This window comes from Microcaecilia unicolor, chromosome 2 (genome assembly GCF_901765095.1).
Source record: "Microcaecilia unicolor chromosome 2, aMicUni1.1, whole genome shotgun sequence".
Lineage (NCBI taxonomy): Eukaryota > Metazoa > Chordata > Amphibia > Gymnophiona > Siphonopidae > Microcaecilia > Microcaecilia unicolor.
The window spans coordinates 152,807,297-152,825,869 of record NC_044032.1 but is presented as its reverse complement, the minus strand read 5'-3'; the positions used below and the strand labels follow the sequence as shown (position 1 = coordinate 152,825,869).

General features: G+C 42.7%; 2 protein-coding genes across 3 annotated transcripts in view; one reads left to right on the top strand and one right to left on the bottom strand.

The window, feature by feature from the left end:
* Positions 1-2,143, bottom strand: part of LOC115463166 — a 222,051-nt gene extending 219,908 nt beyond the window's left edge. For both annotated transcript variants that reach the window (XM_030193415.1, XM_030193416.1), the window contains exon 1: positions 1,939-2,143. In XM_030193415.1, the coding sequence (XP_030049275.1) occupies positions 1,939-1,980 (42 nt within the window). In that variant the 5' untranslated portion in view covers positions 1,981-2,143. The remainder of the gene's footprint in view (positions 1-1,938) is intronic.
* Positions 2,144-2,382: 239 nt separating this feature from the next.
* Positions 2,383-18,573, top strand: part of RIOK2 (RIO kinase 2) — a 68,612-nt gene continuing 52,421 nt past the window's right edge. The window contains exons 1-3 of the mRNA XM_030193414.1: positions 2,383-2,551; positions 7,181-7,319; positions 9,455-9,571. Of these exons, the coding sequence (XP_030049274.1) occupies positions 2,486-2,551; positions 7,181-7,319; positions 9,455-9,571 (322 nt within the window). The 5' untranslated portion in view covers positions 2,383-2,485. The remainder of the gene's footprint in view (positions 2,552-7,180; positions 7,320-9,454; positions 9,572-18,573) is intronic.

The following is an 18,573-nucleotide window of genomic DNA, read 5'->3' as shown; positions in this document are numbered from 1 at the left end:
AAAGATAGAAAACAGAGAGTAGGGTTAAATGGTCAGTATTCTCAATGGAGAAGGGTAGTTAGTGGGGTTCCTCAGAGGTCTGGGACCGCTGCTTAACATATTTATAATTGACCTAGAGATGGGAGTAACTAGTGAGGTAATTAAATTTGCTGACGACACAAAGTAGTTAAATCGTGGGAGGACTGTGAAAAATTACAAGAGGACCTTATGAGACTGGGCGTCTAAATGGCAAATGACATTTAATGTGAGCAACTGCAAAGTGATGCATGTGGGAAAGAGGAACCTGAATTATAGCAACGTAATGCAAGGTTCCACATTAGGAGTCACCGATCAAGAAAGGGATCTAGGTGTCATCATTAATGATACTTTAAAACCTTTTACTCAGTGTGCTGCTGTGGCGGCTAAGAAAGCAAATAGAATGTTAGGTATTATTAGGAAAGGGATGGAAAACAAAAATGAGGACGTTATAATGCCTTTGTATCGCTCCATGGTCACCGCATCTCAAAAAAGATATAGTGGAATTAGAAAAGGTGCAGAGAAGGGCATCAAAAATGATAAAGGGAATGGGACGACTTCCCTATGAGGAAAGGCTAAAGCGGCTGGGGCTCTTCAACTTGGAGAAAAGATGGCTGAGGGGAGATAAGAGGTCTAAAAAATAATGAGTGGAGTGGAACGGGTAGATGTGAAGTATCTGTTTACTCTTTCCAAAAATATTAGGACTAGGGGGCATGCAATGAAGCTACAAAGTAGTAAATTTAAAACGGAGAAAATGTTTCTTCACTCAATGTGTAATTAAACTCTGGAATTCGTTGCCAGAGAATGTGGTAAAGGTGGTTAGCATAGCGGGGTTTTAAAAAGGTTTGGACGGCTTCCTAAAGAAAAAGTCCATAGACTATTATTAAAATGGACTTGAGGAAAATCCACTGCTTATTTCTTGGATAAGCAGCATAAAATGTTTTCTACTTTTTTGGGATCTTGCCATGTATTTGTGACCTGGATTGGCCACTGTTGGAAACAGGATGCTGGGCTTCATGGACCTTCAGTCTTTCCTTTTATGGCAATACTTATGTACTTGTTATTCTGTAAGCAACTTAAAGCAGTGGCATTTGAGCAGTCTGTGGGTTGATGTAAAGTTTACATTATTATGTGATTTATTGTATATTTACAGTTGAATACACTGGGGTTTTTTTTTTTTACTGTTTTGTGATGCGCATGGAACTGATGAAGAAGTTGCAGAACATAAAATCAATACAATAATAATACTTGTGACCTGGATTGGCCACTGTTGGAAACAGGATACTGGGCTTGATGGACCTTTGGTCTGACCCAGTAAGGCAATGGTAACCAGGGGACATTCACTAAAATTACATGGAAATACTTTTAAAACAAATAGGAAGAAATATTTTTTCACTCAAAGAATAATTAAGATCTGGAACTCATTGCCGGAGGATGTGGCAACAGCGGTTACAGTATAAAAATAACATCTGGGTTTAAAAAAAAAAGGTTTAGACAAGTTCCTGGAGGAAAAGTCCATAGTCTATTACTGAGATAGATGTGGAGGAAGCCACTGCTTGCACTGGGATTGGTAGTATGGAATGTTGCTACTATTTGGGATTCTGCCAAGTACTTGTGACCTGGATTGGCCACTGGTCTGACCCATTATGGTTATTCTTATGTTCTTATGTTTCTGTTATATTATAGGTTTGCTATATAGTTTGAGTCCTTTTTTTTTTTTGTACCTTTTTATGTTACTTCACAAGGGGTCTGGGCTGGCAGTGTATTAAGTCTGTGTGACCTAACAAAATGACACCAGGACTGGAGTGTAAGAGTGACACTCGGCATTTGTGTTTTCTTAACAAGGATGTACCTTACCTAACTTTCAAAAAAAGAAACAGAAAAGGATAGATAAGAGTCAGTGCACAAAGCTCTGGATTTTACCTTGGGCAACTGTGCAACTTGCGGATACTCGCGAGAAGTCATCCTCTGACTGAGACTTCTGCGACAGAAGTCGCTGGAAATGAACAGAATTCTAAATGGTGTTTGATGACACACACTGAGAGGTGGTCGGTCGCCCGTTTTCGCTCCCAACGCGCGTACCCAGCCCCTTCCGCTTCACAACCGCCACCTGCACCAAGACGCTTCTCCCAGGCAGCCAGTCCTAACAGAGGAATAAAACAAATAAATAAAAGCAAAGCACTTAAGTTTTTTTTATAGAAAATACAGAAACTCCTATTTTAATGAATAGACTAAATACAAGCATAATATCGAAGTTCCTTCAGCTTATGAAGAAAAGCTAAATATCTATATACCGTATTACACAGCTGGTAGGACCTATTTAAAAAGGATGAAGGAAGACGTAAACGGAGTCACGTGAGTGGGGTCCCCAAAAGATGTGGTGATCACGTGGAAAAGGTCACCGTCTCCTGAAAGTGAGAGACAGAGTGAGAGAGTGATACGACAATCAGCGGAAACCGGAGACACAACCATGGGGAAACTGAATGTAGTAATGCTACGTTACCTGTCTCGGGATGATTTTAGAGTGTTGATGGCGGTGAGTGGGAATGAAGTAGTGATCTAGTTTAAGCCGCTGTGTACACGTGTTTGTCCTTAGTTCCTGTCTCTTTTTTGGTGTGTTACACCCAATAGTAACAAACGATTAAGGCATTGCCTATGCGTGGCCCATCTGTAAAAAGTGAAAAGCTGTACCAGTTGGATAGGCAGTGCATTAAAAGGTGGAGGACAAAATAACTTATTTGATAGCTTTTTAATTTGAAAGTTTCCCATATCCTATATAGTAATTTTAGCTCTTTGGCATGCTTGGAACCCTGCTCTTGTTAGTCAATAGTAGTGAAGTTTGTGTATTGTATTATTACTACATATGCTAATACTAATTGTATTGTACATCTTGCAAATGTTTATTGTTGGCCACATTGAACCCGAACTTGATTGGGATAATGCGGGATTAAATGTCATAAATAAATAATTTGCACCTCCAACGTTCCAGCCAGCCAGAGAACGTTCAGGTACAAATCAAGGGGAGGAGAGAATCACTTACATGACAGCCTTCCTAGGGCCCGTTTCTTTGTTGAGGAAATGGGCATGGTTGCACTAGTCTAGATATAAATATAATGAAATAAAAATGGCATATTACTAAAACGGCTTAAAAAATTATTGTAGCTGGTAGCAAAAGCAGTTACAAACTCTGTATTTTGTGCTTATTTTTCTACAGTGTTATATGTTTACTTATTTGACATACCCCACATTATCCCGAACATACTCTAATTCAATGTGGCTAACAGTAAATAAACAACAAACAAGGTTTACAAAGCCATAAACAAAATATCAAATATAGACCATTAAAGATACTAAGATACTCCATAAATGGATTCAGTCTGCAGACTTTAGATACCAGAGTGCTAGTGGTGGATTCACAGCCAATTGCAATCAAGGGTCAACCTGATTACTTGTTATTTCATAACAAGAGAGCGTTTGCCACAGGTTCTGCAGGGGGAACAGCGGCCGCCTGCCCATCTCAGTGAGGGTGCACAGGGCCCCTCATGCATTCAGCTGGGAAGCAGGCTGTCTCTCTTTCTGGATGAATGTACCCCTATCACCTCAAATCAGTAAGCCCTGGAGGTGGTCAGGCAGGGGTACTTTCTGGAGTTCACCCAGCCAGTACCCGACACCCTCATGGCCTCTCTGTGTGGCTCAGTTCTGAAGCAGCAGGCTGTGGCTTCTACCCTGCAGCATCTGTGCACTCTTCGATGGAGCAAGGTCCAAGACAGTATTCTATCCATTTCATGGTCCTGAAGAAAGGTGTCTCCTTTCAGCACATTTTGGACCTCAAAGGGATCAATGCTTGCCCCAGGGTCCAGCACTTTCGCATGGAGACTCGGCACTCTGTCATTGCTTTGGTTCAGTCGGGGGAGTTTTTGACTCCCTCGACCGCACGGAGGCTTATTTCCATATGCCTACTGTGGTTCATCACAAGAGATCTTTGCACTTCTGTGTGCTGGGGCAGTACTTTCAGTTGTAGGTCTTGTCCTTTGGCCTGGCTATGGTGCCGCACACGTTCTCCAAGGTAATTGTGATAGTGGCTGTGCATCTTTGGCACCAAAGAATTCAGGTCCATCCCACCTGGACAACTTGCTGATTCTAGTGGATTCAGTGCAGGAGCCCAGTGAGGCCACTGCTCATGTGATCTGTATCTTGGAATCCCTTGCTGGGTAGTGAATCTGGAGTACCTGGGAGTCTATATCGACACAAGCTGGGGATGGGTTTCCTTCCAGAGGAGCGGGCAACAAACTACAGGTACAGGGGGCACCGGTTGTGCAAGCTTCCACAGCCCACAGTCTGGGACTATCAGCAGCTTCTGGGCTCCATGGCCATGACTCTGGAGGTGGTGCCATGGGTGAGGGCTCACGTGCCATTTGCAGAGGGTCCTGTTGTCCCACTCAGCTCCAGTCTCTGAGGATTTTCATCGCTCTTTCCTATTTCTGCCTAGGCTAAGGATCAGTCTTGCCTGGTGGGATGGTACGATGAGCCCATCGAGTGGGGTCCCTCTGGATTATCCTCAGTGGTTCCTGTTATCACAGATACAAGTTTCCTTGGTTGATGAGATCACTGTCTTGGTACATTGCACTTGGTCAAGCCATGAGGCAATCCTGGTCCATCAACTACCTGGAGACCCAGGCAGTCCATCTGGCCCTATGGGAGTTCCTGCCATTCCTGGAAGAGAAGGCGGTCAGGATGATGTTGGACATTGCAACAGCAGTATCATAAATCAACAAGCAGGACCGACACCAGGATTCAGGTGGTGGCCCTGAAGGCAGTGAGACTCTGTCGGTGGGCAGAGGCGTATCTGCAGGCTGCTTGGCAGTCCATATTGCGGGCAAGGACAGTGTGCAAGCGGGCTTTCTCAGTCATTCTCTCCTGGATCCGGGAGAAAGGGAGCTGGGGCTGCAGGCCTTTCAGCTCTTGTGGACCACTGGGGGCCTTCTCAGTTTGACGTCTTAGCGTCCAGAACCAGTTCAAAGATGGAACGCTTTTTCAGTCACCGGAAGGACCAACCTCTCGAGGGATAGATGCCCTGGTATAGTCTTGGCTGGTAGTGGAGCCTCTCTATCATCTCTCCATGTCCTCTCATTGGTAACTTGTTGTGCATGATTGAGTGTCATCATCTGGATTGCAAGACCGGTGCTCTAACCACTAGGCCACGTATTTGTTCTTCAAAATTTATAAAAATGTATTAAAGAGGCAGGAGTTCTGCTTCTTTCTGCTTGGCTATCTGAGTACTGAATGGAACCTAGTGCACAGCAGCCTCATATGGCAAAGTTCTAATTTACTCTCCATCTGCTGGTAGATGGGCACAACCCACAAGTATGGACTAAAGGAAAGAAAATTATCATGTAAACTCTTTTTTTTTTTTTGCACTTATATGCCACTGTACCTCTTACAGAATTACCTTGCATGTATAACTATGCACATACTACTTTAGTGTAGGTGTGTTCTGGGTCAGAGTTGCAAGTTTTGAATCCACAAATGTGCATGGCTATCCGATGACTCCTTAATTTCCTAAGAAGTCTCTCATAAAGGATTTTGTCATACGAAACTCTATGACTCACACCACTCACATCCCTCCTTGTGACACCGATCCCTTTTCACAGTTATCTTCGGGAGTTACTCACTCGCCGCCCGCTACCTCTGATCTTATTCTACTGGCTTGGTTTGGTTACAGGAAGTGGCCGTAGTGGTTCCTTGGACTTCTTAATACTTTACTGCCTCGGATTGGTATCACACTTTGTATTCAATGATTTAAAGCTCAAATTTGAGAGCCTCGAAGAAGGGGGAAGAAGATATGACTTTAAGCACAGTGCTGCTGTGGTGCTCACAAGAAACTGGGATCATATTGAGTTGCCTGTGCTTGCCCATGGTGATTCTGAGGGAAATGGGGAGTTCCATAAGAAGAGCTGGAATTACATAGTAACATAGTAAATGATGGCAGATAAAGACATATATGGTCCATCCAGTCTGCCCAACAAGATAAACTCATTTTACATGGTATTCGATACTTTATATGTATATCTGAGTTTGATTTGTCTTTGCCATTCTCAGGGCACAGACCGTAGAAGTCTGCCCAACACTCTTCTTGTACTAAAAGTTCTGAAGCTAACATCGAAGCTCCTTAAAATTTACACTTAAGCCCATCCATATCTATTCAGTCATGATCAGGGCATAGACCGTAGCAGTCTGCCCAGCACTGGTTTTGCTTCCCAATTACCGTCGTTGCCACCCAATCTCCACTGAGATTCTGTGGATCCATTCCTTCTAAACAGGATTCCTTTGTGTTTATCCCACACATGTTTGAATTCCATTACCATTTTCATCTCCACCACCTCCCTTGGGAGGGCATTCCATGACCCTGACTATTAGCATCTTGAGATCTTGTTTGCTGGTGTCTCTATGAAAGTAGCTTGGTTGTCTAGAACCCAATGCAAGGTTTTTTCTTTGTTTGTATCCATTTTGTGCAGCAAGTTTCCAAATGATAATCATTAGAGAGAAGCTCATTTGGACTTTCATCTTTTTGAAAACTTTTCCCTCAAACCTAGGGGCCTTTCTATTACTGATCTCTGTAGGTCACTTAATGAGACTTGTGTTTCTTACCAAAGGTGGGGGTGGGGCAGAGTCTCCAAAGTGTTAGTTTTGCATATACCATATCATGGATTTCCTAGCATGAATAGTGGTCACTGTAACTTTTTGGAATGCCCCTGGCCATACCCCCTTTTCAATTACGTGCCATGCCTTATAGTGCCTAGCCAGATGCATGTAGAAATCCTAATTGATACCAATTAACTGCAGTAATTGGTTGGGTACATACCCAGATTTTAAGTGTGAGGGATTATGTAATGGCTAGAATTGTAGAAAGAATTTCTCATATTGAAGAGCCAAAACTCCATCATTGGGGAAGGCAGAGGAGTAACAACCTAAAACTCAATACTAGGAAATGTACCTGCTTTGTTCAATGTACTTTTTTTTTAAGTTTGTAAATTGATTTTAAATGTCTATATTTAAAGATTACAAAAATAAATTATCCTATTATGCAGAGCTGTACTAAGAGGTTTACACCTAAACAAAGAACTAGTGAGTTTAATGTCCTTTTGTTTCTGCTTATATCTTTCAGGTTGAAATGGGCATGAAGAACCATGAAATAGTTCCAGCTAGTTTGATTGCCTCCATAGCCAGCTTGAAACATGGAGGATGTAATAAAGTGTTGCGAGAGTTGGTAAAGCACAAGCTTCTGGTGTATGAACGTTCAAAAAGTGAGTTACATTTGTAGTATGTTTAGAAGTGGCAAACAAGATGACTGCCCCTGGCATTGCGGTTGTCACATTTTACAAACCTAAAAAAGGGGAATCGCACTATATTGTCTGTGCAGGTATATAAAAGTGAAGGCACCAGTGCTACCACCCACTCAGATGTAGGTTACAACACAATAGGTGTCAAATGTGTCACAAAAAGTTGAAAATGCTTCGCTTGTTCTTTGAGAAGAGTTTTTCATCCTTTGGATGGGAGTCATTCCATGTCAGTTCAACCAATGGACCCCCACCTCACCTTTTCAGAAATTGATGATAATGTACCAGAACGGAGAACAATATATAGTATGGAAAACTGCAAAATTTCAGACTTTTTTTTTTTTAGATCAGTATCAAGATTGAAACAGTAGTATAACATAGAAATGGATGCATGGAAAATATGGGGAGGGGAACTACAAGTGAATGAGGGAACAATAAAATGGTAAACCATATTTCAACAAATACAGTATAAACCCTCTCTTGAAGATTAGTCTAAGGGGACATTACAGAGGAAAGTAGAAAGAAAAAGAAATAAGAGCTTTAAGCTATTACGGATGAAACGGAAGGTATGGGCATTATACGTATGTACTTGACATGGTAGTAATAATCAGTCTTTAGTAAGAAAAGAATCAATAGGTGACCAAATTTGGTGTACAACATGTAGTGAGGAGGATTTTTCAGATGCTCAGAGTTCAAATTGTTTATAAAGGCAAATTGTATTCCACCAAAAAGTGTAATTTAGAAAATTGGCATTTTCCCAGTTTTTGAAGATATGTTGAATACCAGTTGCTAAAAGGATGTTAATCAGTATGGTGTTGTATATAGTAGATGCAAAGCAAGGATGAAGAGATATTTGGAGAGTAATGTAATATGAAATGTCACATGAGCATTGAGTAATTGACTGTCCTTCCATTCTGACCTTCTGGAAAGAGATGTGGCCCACAATAAAATCAAACATATGCCTCATGTTTTCAATCGAGGACTGACAGTGCCAGCATAGGTCATCTTGTCTGAGTTTGGCTCTCCACATATTTGTAGGGATCCAATGGTGTTATGAATGAAGAAATTGGGATTGAGTCGTACTTGCAGAAAGCAATGGCCTATTGACTTTGTTCCATATGAAGAGCCAATCAGGTTGAGCAGAGGAAACTTCAAGCTGGAAGCACCATTTGTCATAATAATCAATAGGAATGCCAAAAACTTTCTCTAAAAATTTTGTAAAAGATGGAAACCACTTTGCCTACAAAAATGACTAAATCACACCCTTTACAAATTGAAGCTGGTTCAGACAGTGAACTTATATGAGTTAACCACTATGACATGCGAGGACAGAGCTGGAAACTTATTTGTAAATTCTGAGAGCAACAACAAATTACCACTGTATAACTGATCGAGTACATACATCATGTTTTTTGCCAAAATTTGCAAAATTTCTGTTTTCTGTCTTTTAACGTTTTTTAAGATACCAGCTTTTTAACCAGGGAGGGGTCGGCACAGTTTCCAGACAACTGAAAGTTGTGACACCTTGTAGGTCTTCATAACTCTGCCGTTAAGTATCCTACAGCTGTGAAATTTGCACCACTTGGTATAGATTCAGAAACTGCAATTCATTTTGATTGGACACATGGTTTGTGATATTAATTTTCAAAATGGGATTTTATTCAACCTTGCGTAACAAAATGCCACTTTCAGGAAACCACTGTGTGCCAAAGATATTAAAGAAAAGCTTTCATATTTTATCTGTTTAGTAGCACTGGTTAAAATTAGTAATATGTGTTAATTTTGTGCAGCTGGAAGTTAGTTTTCCTGATATGCCTCACTGAAAATTGACATACTCTGTAAATGAGTCCACTTTGGAGGCAGTTGTCATCATGTGGGACAGCTAGAAGTCTGAAAGGTTGCAGTTTTTCATCTTCACATATTGGTCTCCATTCTTTCTGGTAGATTATTATCAATTTCTGAAACGTGAGGTGGGAAGGTTTCCAAATTTTGGTTCAATTGACATGAAATGACCCATTTTAATTTTTTTGAATGTGTATAATGAATACCTTGAGGGGTTTTTTCACATTTTTTAACAATGTATGTATTTAAATTTCACTTAGCTGTCCAAGGCTATCGTCTAACTTATGGAGGCTATGATTACCTTGCCTTGAAAGCTCTCTCTTCTAGAGAAGTTGTCAGTTCGGTTGGAAACCAGATGGGTGTTGGAAAAGAATCAGGTAACCCCCTTTTGTTTTTTTAATTAATGTAATCACAAGTTACCAAAATTTTATTTAATAAAAAAAAAAAGCCAAGGAAAGCGAGAGAAAACCCTAGACAAGTTTCATTTGCCTTGATTGTCTATCTCATCAGGCAGTCTACCTTGCCATCTTTCTTCCTTTCCTTTCCTTCCCTTCCCTTCTTTAAAAGGTGGTTAAGGCATTTTAGCCTCACTTTGGCAGAAAGAACCATTGGGCTGTTTAACCAACTGTCCTGGTGTCTTACCTCAACTTACCTGTGTGTCATATGTTTATTTCCTGTTTCCACTATAATCATCCCTGAGTACAAGATTTAGTAACCTGGGTGTTGAATTTGGTGTCTGGTCAAGTATCCTGATCCAGGGTCCTAGAAAGCAATGTCTTTATTATGGCAAGAGTTGCTTTTAAAAGTGTAGCCAGTGGCCTTTACACACATAATTTTATTGTGTATGATAGTGTGAAATGACACTGCTTGTTTTAGCTTGGTTGCCAACTTTGCCTTGAAGAAAAGAAAATGGGCAGACAATCATCCCCACAGACTAGAATGAGAACTACTTGACCATAGCAAGGTACTTTTTGGAAATACTTCTGTGCAAGAGTAAATCTGGGTTCAGGGTGATGATGCTCACCTATATGTAGATGCAATTTATTTTTGCTTCCCATGCATGCCAAATCATGTGTGCAGAATGCAGGGTGTCTTCTCCTCATGCTTTTCCCTGACTATCCTTCCTGTATACTGTAAAATCTTTTCCCCTGCAAAGTCAGAGAACCTAAGGCTATACTTTAAAATAAAAATGAGTTTTGCATGTAATATGTAAAACTTGTATTTCAAATAAAAGCTAATATTTTTTTAAGTATGTATTCTTTGTCACAACGTTATTAGATAACAGTGAGTAAACATGACAAAAAAACCTGAATATACCTCACCTTGAGCTACTAATGAAAAAAGTGTGAGCAAAATCCAAATAAATAAATAAGTAGGGGTTTAACGTGGTGCATGCTTATTTTACATGTCAGTCATTTATGGTTTATTTATTTATTGCATTTGTATCCCACATTTTCCCACCTATTTGCGGGTTCAGTGTGGCTTACAATACATTGTGAATGGTGGAAATACAGTTTGTTACAACTTGGTTATGGATTACATTGTGAGGAGTTGTGCGAAAACAAGTCAAAGTATCATTAAGGGAATAGAACAATGGAGAAGAACAATAGAACAATGGAAGGAAATAACGGGAAACTGACAGGGCAGCTAAACAATAGTAGGAGAACATTCGGTATAACCTTTTTCTGTGATTAGAGGTATAAATGTGGTGAAATTACGGGGGATGGGAAATTCAGAAGGAGTGTATTGTTGTATCACTAACAGTGTGTGTGGACTTCATGTGTTTTCATCCTTGCAGTAAATCTTATCAAAGAGATCGGAAGTTGGTTAGTTCATAGATCGCTTTCAGGTTGCGTGGCAGCGTATTCCAGAATTGCGCGCTCGTATAAGAAAAGGCTGACGCGTGCAGCATTTTGTATTTTATGCCTTTGCAATTAGGGACGTGAAGGGTGAGGAAAGTTCGGGATGATCTTTTAGCGTTTCTGGGTGGTAGGTCTATTAAGTCAGACATGTAGGCTGGGGCTTCACCGTGAATGATTTTGTGGACTAATATGCATACTTTAAAAGTAATGCGTTCCTTGAGTGGAAGCCAGTGTAGCTTCTTTCGTAAGGGTTTTGCACTTTCATATTTTGGTTTTCTGAAGATGAGTCTGGCTGCTGTGTTTCTGGGCTGTTTGAAGTTTCCTCAGTATTTGCTCTTTACAACCTGCGTATAGTGAGTTGCAGTAATCCAGATGGCTGAGTACGAGGGATTGCACTAGGCTGCGAAAGACTGATCTTGGGAAGAATGGTCTTATTCTTTTCAGTTTCCACATGCAGTAGAACATCTTTTTGGTTGTGTTGTTTGCATGAGTTTCAAGTGTTAGGTGGCGGTCAATAGTGACTCCAAGGATTTTTAGAGTTTCTGAGATTGGAAGGTTTAGCTTTGGTGTGTTTATAGCGGTAAATTCATTCGTGTTGTACTGGGAGGTGAGTATCAGGCATTGAGTTTTTTCTGCGTTCAGTTTCAATCGAAATGCATCTGCCCAGGAGTTCATGATGTGTAGACTTTGGTTGATTTCATTGGAGATTTCTTTAATGTCTTGTTTGAAGGGGATGTATATTGTTACATCATCGGCGTATATATATGGGTTGAGGTTATGGTTTGATAGAAGTTTTGCCAAGGGGATCATCATTAGGTTGAAAATAGTTGGTGAGAGGGGTGATCCTTGCGGTACTCCACATTCAGGTGTCCATGTAGCAGACGTGGTTGAATTTGATGTGACTTGATATGAGCGCAGGGTTAGGAACCCCTTGAACCAGTTTAGGACATTTCCTGCGATTCCAAAATATTCAAGTATGTGTAATAGGATTTCGTGGTCGACCATATCGAAGGCACTTGACATGTCAAATTGTAGGAGAAGTATGTTGTTGCCGGTTGCAATCATTTGTTTAAATTTAGTCATTAGGGTAATTAATACTGTTTCTGTGCTGTGATGCGACCGGAATCCTGATTGGGCATCATGCAGTATTGAGAACTTGTTTAGATAGTTTGTAAGTTGTTTTGTTACCATCCCTTCAGTTATTTATTCAGTCATTTATGGTTATTTTTACATATGTATAAAAAGACAACCACTAATGAAGGGATCAAGAGTGGGCAAATTTTTTTGCTATTGCAACTGGCTAGAGTGGTATGCCTCCATGTAAAATGTGCAAGAGAATGAAGAGATAATAGTCATGTTAGGCCAAGGGAATGATTTAAAAACAAAGAAGGATAAAAGGATCTACTCTCACTTGTGTTTCAATCCATATACTTTAAGCAAGTTAGTTACACGTTGTACAGCGTAGGGACAAGTTTTTGGGACTACCTGAACCTCAATCCAAATTCAAGATTTTCCCACAACCATTATAGCAATTTTTCAGGGAAATCAGTGCCACTGTAGTATGTGTATGGACAGATGGTAATGTAGAAACAATTCTTCAAAGTGGACACCTTAGGTCTTCAAGATTCCATTTCTTCCTGTTACGTAGCAAGAGCTAGTTTTGAGTACAGTGAGTCAGGTTTTGCACCAAGATATTCAGCTTTTGCCTCAGAATAAGCTTCAACAATTGGAGGCTAGTTTAACTTATTTGGTTGACAGTCTTTATGATACTACTACTACTACTTAACATTTCTAGAGCACTACCAGGGTTACGCAGCGCTGTACAATTTAACAAAGAGAGACAGTCCCTGCTCAAAGAGCTTACAATCTACTAGACAAGTGAACGGTCGGTCCGATAGGGGCAGTCAAATTGGGGCATTCTGGATTCACTGAACGGTAAGGGTTAGGTGCCGAACGCAGCATTGAAGAGGTGGGCTTTAAGCAAAGACTTGAAGACGGGCAGGGAGGGGGCTTGGCGTAAGGGTTCAGGAAGGTTGTTCCAAGCATAGGGTGAGGCGAGGAAGAATGAGCGGAGCCTGGAGTTGGCGGTGGTGGAGAAGGGTACTGAGAGGAGGGATTTATCCTGTGAACGGAGGTTACGGGCGGGAACGTAAGGGGAGATGAGGGTAGAGAGGTAGTGAGGGGCAGCAGACTGAGTGCATTTGTAGGTAAGAAGGAGAAGCTTGAATTGAATGCGGTATCTGATCGGAAGCCAGTGAAGTGACCTGAGGAGAGGGGTGATATGAGTATATCGGTTCTGGCGGAATATGAGACGTGCAGCAGAGTTCTGAACAGACTGAAGGGGGGATAGATGGCTAAGTGGGAGGCCGGTGAGGAGTAAGTTGCAGTAGTCCAGGCGAGAGGTAATGAGAGCGTGGACGAGAGTTCGGGTGGTGTGTTCAGAGAGGAAAGGGCGAATTTTGCTGATGTTAAAGAGGAAGAAGCGACAGGTCTTGGCTATCTGCTGGATATGCGCAGAGAAGGAGAGAGAGGAGTCAAAGATGACTCCGAGGTTGCGGGCAGATGAGACGGGGAGGATGAGGGTGTTATCAACTGAGATAGAAAGTGGAGGAAGAGGAGAAGTGGGTTTTGGTGGAAAGACGATAAGCTCGGTCTTGGACATGTTCAGTTTCAGGTGGCGGTTGGACATCCAGGCAGCAATGTCGGATAAGCAGGCCGATACCTTTGCCTGGGTCTCCGTGGTGATGTCTGGTGTGGAGAGATACAGTTGGGTGTCATCAGCATAGAGATGATACTGGAAACCATGAGATGAGATCAGGGAGCCCAGGGAAGAGGTGTAGATTGAGAAGAGAAGGGGTCCAAGGACCGATCCCTGGGGAACACCAACAGATAAGGGGATGGGGGTGGAGGAAGATCCATGAGAGTGAACTTTGAAGGTGCGGTGGGAGAGATAGGAGGAGAACCAGGAGAGGACAGAGCCCTGGAACCCAAATGAGGACAGTGTGGCAAGAAGTAAGTCATGATTGACAGTGTCAAAAGCGGCGGATAGATCCAGGAGGATGAGGATGGAGTAGTGGCCTCTGGATTTGGCAAGGAACAGGTCATTACAGACTTTAGAAAGTGCTGTTTCTGTCGAGTGAAGAGGGCGAAAACCGGATTGAAGCGGATCAAGGATGGCATGAGAGGAGAGAAAATCAAGGCAGCGGCTGTGGACTGCGCGCTCAAGTGTCTTGGAGAGGAAGGGTAGGAGGGAGATGGGGCGGTAGTTGGAGGGACAGGTAGGGTCTAGTGATGGTTTTTTGAGGAGGGGCGTGACTACAGCATGCTTGAAGGTGTCGGGGACAGTTGCAGTGGAGAGAGAGAGGTTGAGGATATGACAGATGGAGGGGGTGATAGTAGGAGAGATGGTGTTAAGTAAGTTGGTAGGGATGGGATCAGAGGAACAAGTGGTGCATTTTGAGGAGGAAAGAAGGCGGGCGGTTTTCTCCTCGGAGATATCAGGAAAGGAGGAGAAGGAGGTCTGGGTTGGTTGGTTGAGGGAGAGGGTTGGAGGGTGAAGAGGAGGAGGTGGCTTGGTAGTGAACTCAAGGTTGATCTTTTGCACCTTGTCGCGGAAGTAGTCAGCCAGTGATTGAGGAGAGAGTGACGGGGGGGTGGGAGCGGAGGGCACTTTGAGGAGGGAGTTAAGGGTGGCGAAGAGACGACGAGGGTTAGAGCTGAGAGAATTAGTCAATAGGGTGTAATAGTCCTGTTTGGCAAGGAATAGTGAGGACTGGAAGGAGGATAGTATGAATTTGTAGTGAAGGAAATCTGAATGGGTGCGAGATTTCCTCCAGAGGCGTTCAGCAGATCGGGCGCAGGAGCGAAGGTAACGGATGCAAGGGGTCAGCCAGGGCTGGGGATTAGTACGCCTTGTGGGACGGGAGGTGGATGGTGCAAGGGTGTCCAGAGCAGAGGAGAGAGTGGCATTGTAAGCGGAGACAGCCTCGTCAACAGACTCGGAGGACATGATGGAGGGGAGGAGATTAGAAATACTAGATGATAAGGTGGGAGGGTCAATAATCTGGAGATTCCTGGAAGTAGTGGTTAATGTTGGGCGGGGCTGAGGGGGAGGGTGAAGAAGTGTGAAGGTGATCAGGTGATGATCAGAGACAGGAAGAGCTGAGGTGTGGAAATTGGAGGGTGAGCTGGAAGAGGAGAGGACGAGGTCAAGGCAATGGCCATCACGGTGAGTAGGGGTGGTGGAACATAGCTGGAGGTTGAAGGAGGATGTTAGAGTGAGGAACTGAGAAGCGTGAGAGTTGGACAGGTCATCAGCGTGTATGTTGAAGTCTCCGAGAATGAGGGATGGAGATGAGGGTTCAATAAAAACAGAAAGCCAGGCATCGAAGTCAGTGAGGAAGGAAGGGAGGGATTTATCAGGGGGGCGGTAAATGACTGCCACTCTGAGTGGCAACGGGTAGAATAGACGGATGGAGTGGACTTCAAAGGATGAGAAGCAGTGAGACTGTGGTAGGAGGAGGGGTTGGAAGCTACAGGAGGGCGAGAGTAGTAACCCGACGCCTCCTCCACGGCCAACTAGGCGGGGAGTATGGGAGAAGAGAGAGCCTCCATGGCATAGAGCCGCAACTGAGGCAGAGTCGTCAGGGGAGAGCCAGGTTTCAGTTAGGGCAAGCAGGTGAAGGGAATGAGAGATGAAGAGATCGTGGGTGAAGGGAAGTTTGTTGCAGACCGAGTGGGCATTCCACAGTGCACATGAGAAGAGGGGGGGAGGAGGGGAATAGATATGAGATTGGAGACATCCCGGAAACGTTTGCATGGATAGGACGAGGACAGGTGTGGGGGACCTGGATTGGGATTGATGTCTCCTGCGGATAGCAGGAGGAGGAGCAAGAGAGTGCGGAGGAGGGTGGGGGAGGTAGGGCGACGAAGGCGACGAAGACGGGATGCGCTTAGGAGGAATGGGGATGGGTTAATGGCAGGAAGGAAGTGTTGAAGGTTGAGAGCTAGGAAGGAGGAGGGGGACAGGAGAGATGATGAGGTGGTGAGGGACGGGGGTGAGTAGGGTATTGCAGTAGTGAGCAAGATGGGAGAGGACATGGGTGGGCAGTGAGTTCCAGTGGTAGACAGCGGTAGGGGGAGGGGAAAAAGATTAGGAAGGGACAGGGCAAGGAAGAGAATGTGTAAAGGGGCCATAAGTAGTAACTGAGGTGTTACGGGTATATATGTAGTGACTGAGGTGTTAAGCGATAGATAGAACGGCAGAGCTGGATTAGAGGCTTAAAACTGGAATGGTAGGCAGCAGGCAGGTAGGCACTGCCCAGTAAGAACAAGTCACACCCACTATGTTTGAAAAATGTGGGAGGAAAGGAGGTGAAGAGCCTGAACACAGAGACAGAGCAGTTATCTGCAGGCAGATTAGGTTGCTTGGGAGGGTATATAAGAACTATCACCCTAGGGGTGGGTGGGTAGAGGGGTGGGTGGGAGGGATCTAAGTCTAAAATGTACAGACAGAGCTGCAGCACAGCCAGTTAATCTGTAAAAAAGGTGGATTTCTCAAGAAAAACTGGTATAGAAGGCTGCCCCTCTAACAGAGAATCAGGTCACACCCACTAAGTTTGAATTTGTGGGGGAGATTCAGAGACAGAGCTGCTAAGTCTAAAATGTACAGACAGAGCTGCAGCACAGCCAGTTAATCTGTAAAAAAGGTGGATTTCTCAAGAAAAACTGGTATAGAAGGCTGCCCCTCTAACAGAGAATCATTCGAGTCCTGGTTATGAGTGTGACACATTCTGTTATAGTTTGTCAGTTTCTCTGGCTAAGTCCCCTCTTAGTAAAGTACCATTTAAGGTCAAGTTGTTTTTTTTGGAAGAACTTGATAAAATTAAGATTTTAGGAGAAGCTAAGCCTCTTAGATTCCATAAGGACAAGCCTAAATCCTCTTCTAAGATTAGACAGGTACTCAATCTATTTTGTGGTTCTGGAAAAGGAAGTGACTTCAGACCCATTCTAGACTTCAAAAGATTAAATTGTTCCTTTCAAGTTTCACATTTCAGAATGGAGATACTATATTTCATTCTGGCCTCTGTGCAATTAGGGGAATTTTTAACAGCTCTGGATCTCAGAGGTTTACTTTCATATTCCCATCTGGTGGCAGCTTTCTTCCATTGAAAGGAATTGGAGTCTATCTGTATCTTGACAATTGGCTTATCAGAGCATGTTCTCATCAGGGGAGTGTCCGTGTTACCAACAGAGTAGTTAAGCTTCTTCAGAGCCTAGGCTAGATTATCAGCTTCAACATAGAAGCTGTAATCTGAGACCAGAGTCTTTGTGCCTGGGATTTCATGCAGGTTTTAGGATCCATGGCTGCAACCCTGGAGGTGGTCACACATGGGGTCTCTACAGCAATCCTTCCTCAAGCATTGATCTATCTTCAATTTTATGACAAGAGATCTTGGACCACTCCTGTGAGGAGCAGTATGTGCTGGCAGCTCCAGTCCACAAATCTCTTCAATTGAGTTTCCTTATCAACTTCAAACTGAGACATCATAATCATGAAGGCCAACCTTTCCAATTGGGTTGCTCACTTTCAAAGCCAGATGGCCCAAGGCAAGTGGACTCCACTGGAAGCTTCTTGGAGTCCTTCAGCAACAGCTATTTGAACTGCTGAAAAAAAATGTCATTCTTGACTTTACTTTTAAGAACTAGTTTTGGTGGCTCTTTCTTTGGCTAAAAAATAAAAAATAAGAAAGTAGCATGATCAACACAACACTTCCAAAACACCGTGGAGACGAGAAATAATAATACTTTATTAAAAGACAATGTTAAAAAAACTCAAAAAGACTCAACACGGAGCTGTGTTTCGGCGAACAACACCTGCCTCAGGAGTCTACAAATTAAAAGGAATACACAATTACAATACATAACTTGTAACTTACTACAAGAATATGAAAAGCAATGACTAATAAAACAAGGAGTTTTTTGCAAGAACATGCATATGCTTCTTATGTTCTTGTAAAAAAAACTCCTTGTTTTATTAGTCATTGCTTTTCATTTTCTTGTAGTAAGTTACATGTTTTTATGTATTGTAATTGTGTATTTCTTTTAATTTGTAGACTCCTGGGGCAGGCGTTCGCTGAAACACAGCTCCGTGTCGAGTCTTTTTGAGTTTTTTTAACATTGTCTTTCAAAAAAAGTATTATTTATTACTCGCCTCCACGGTGTTTTGGAGGTGTCGTGTTGATCACGCTACTTTTCTTGTTTTTTATCTTTATCCTCGTAGCGGATCTAGTTTCTCCACCTTTTGTGGGTTCTTTTCCCTGTTCTCTTTCTTTGGCTAGACATGTTTCAGAACTTCAAGTTCTGTCTTGTAATGATACATTTCTTTGCTTAACTGAGGCTGGTGTCTATTCTTCCTGTAATTTTCTTCTTTCTTAAGGTTATTTCCACCTATTACGTTGTTACTTGGAGTTTACTAATGATTTTTGTAGATCATATAGATCGTTTTGTTTGTTAAG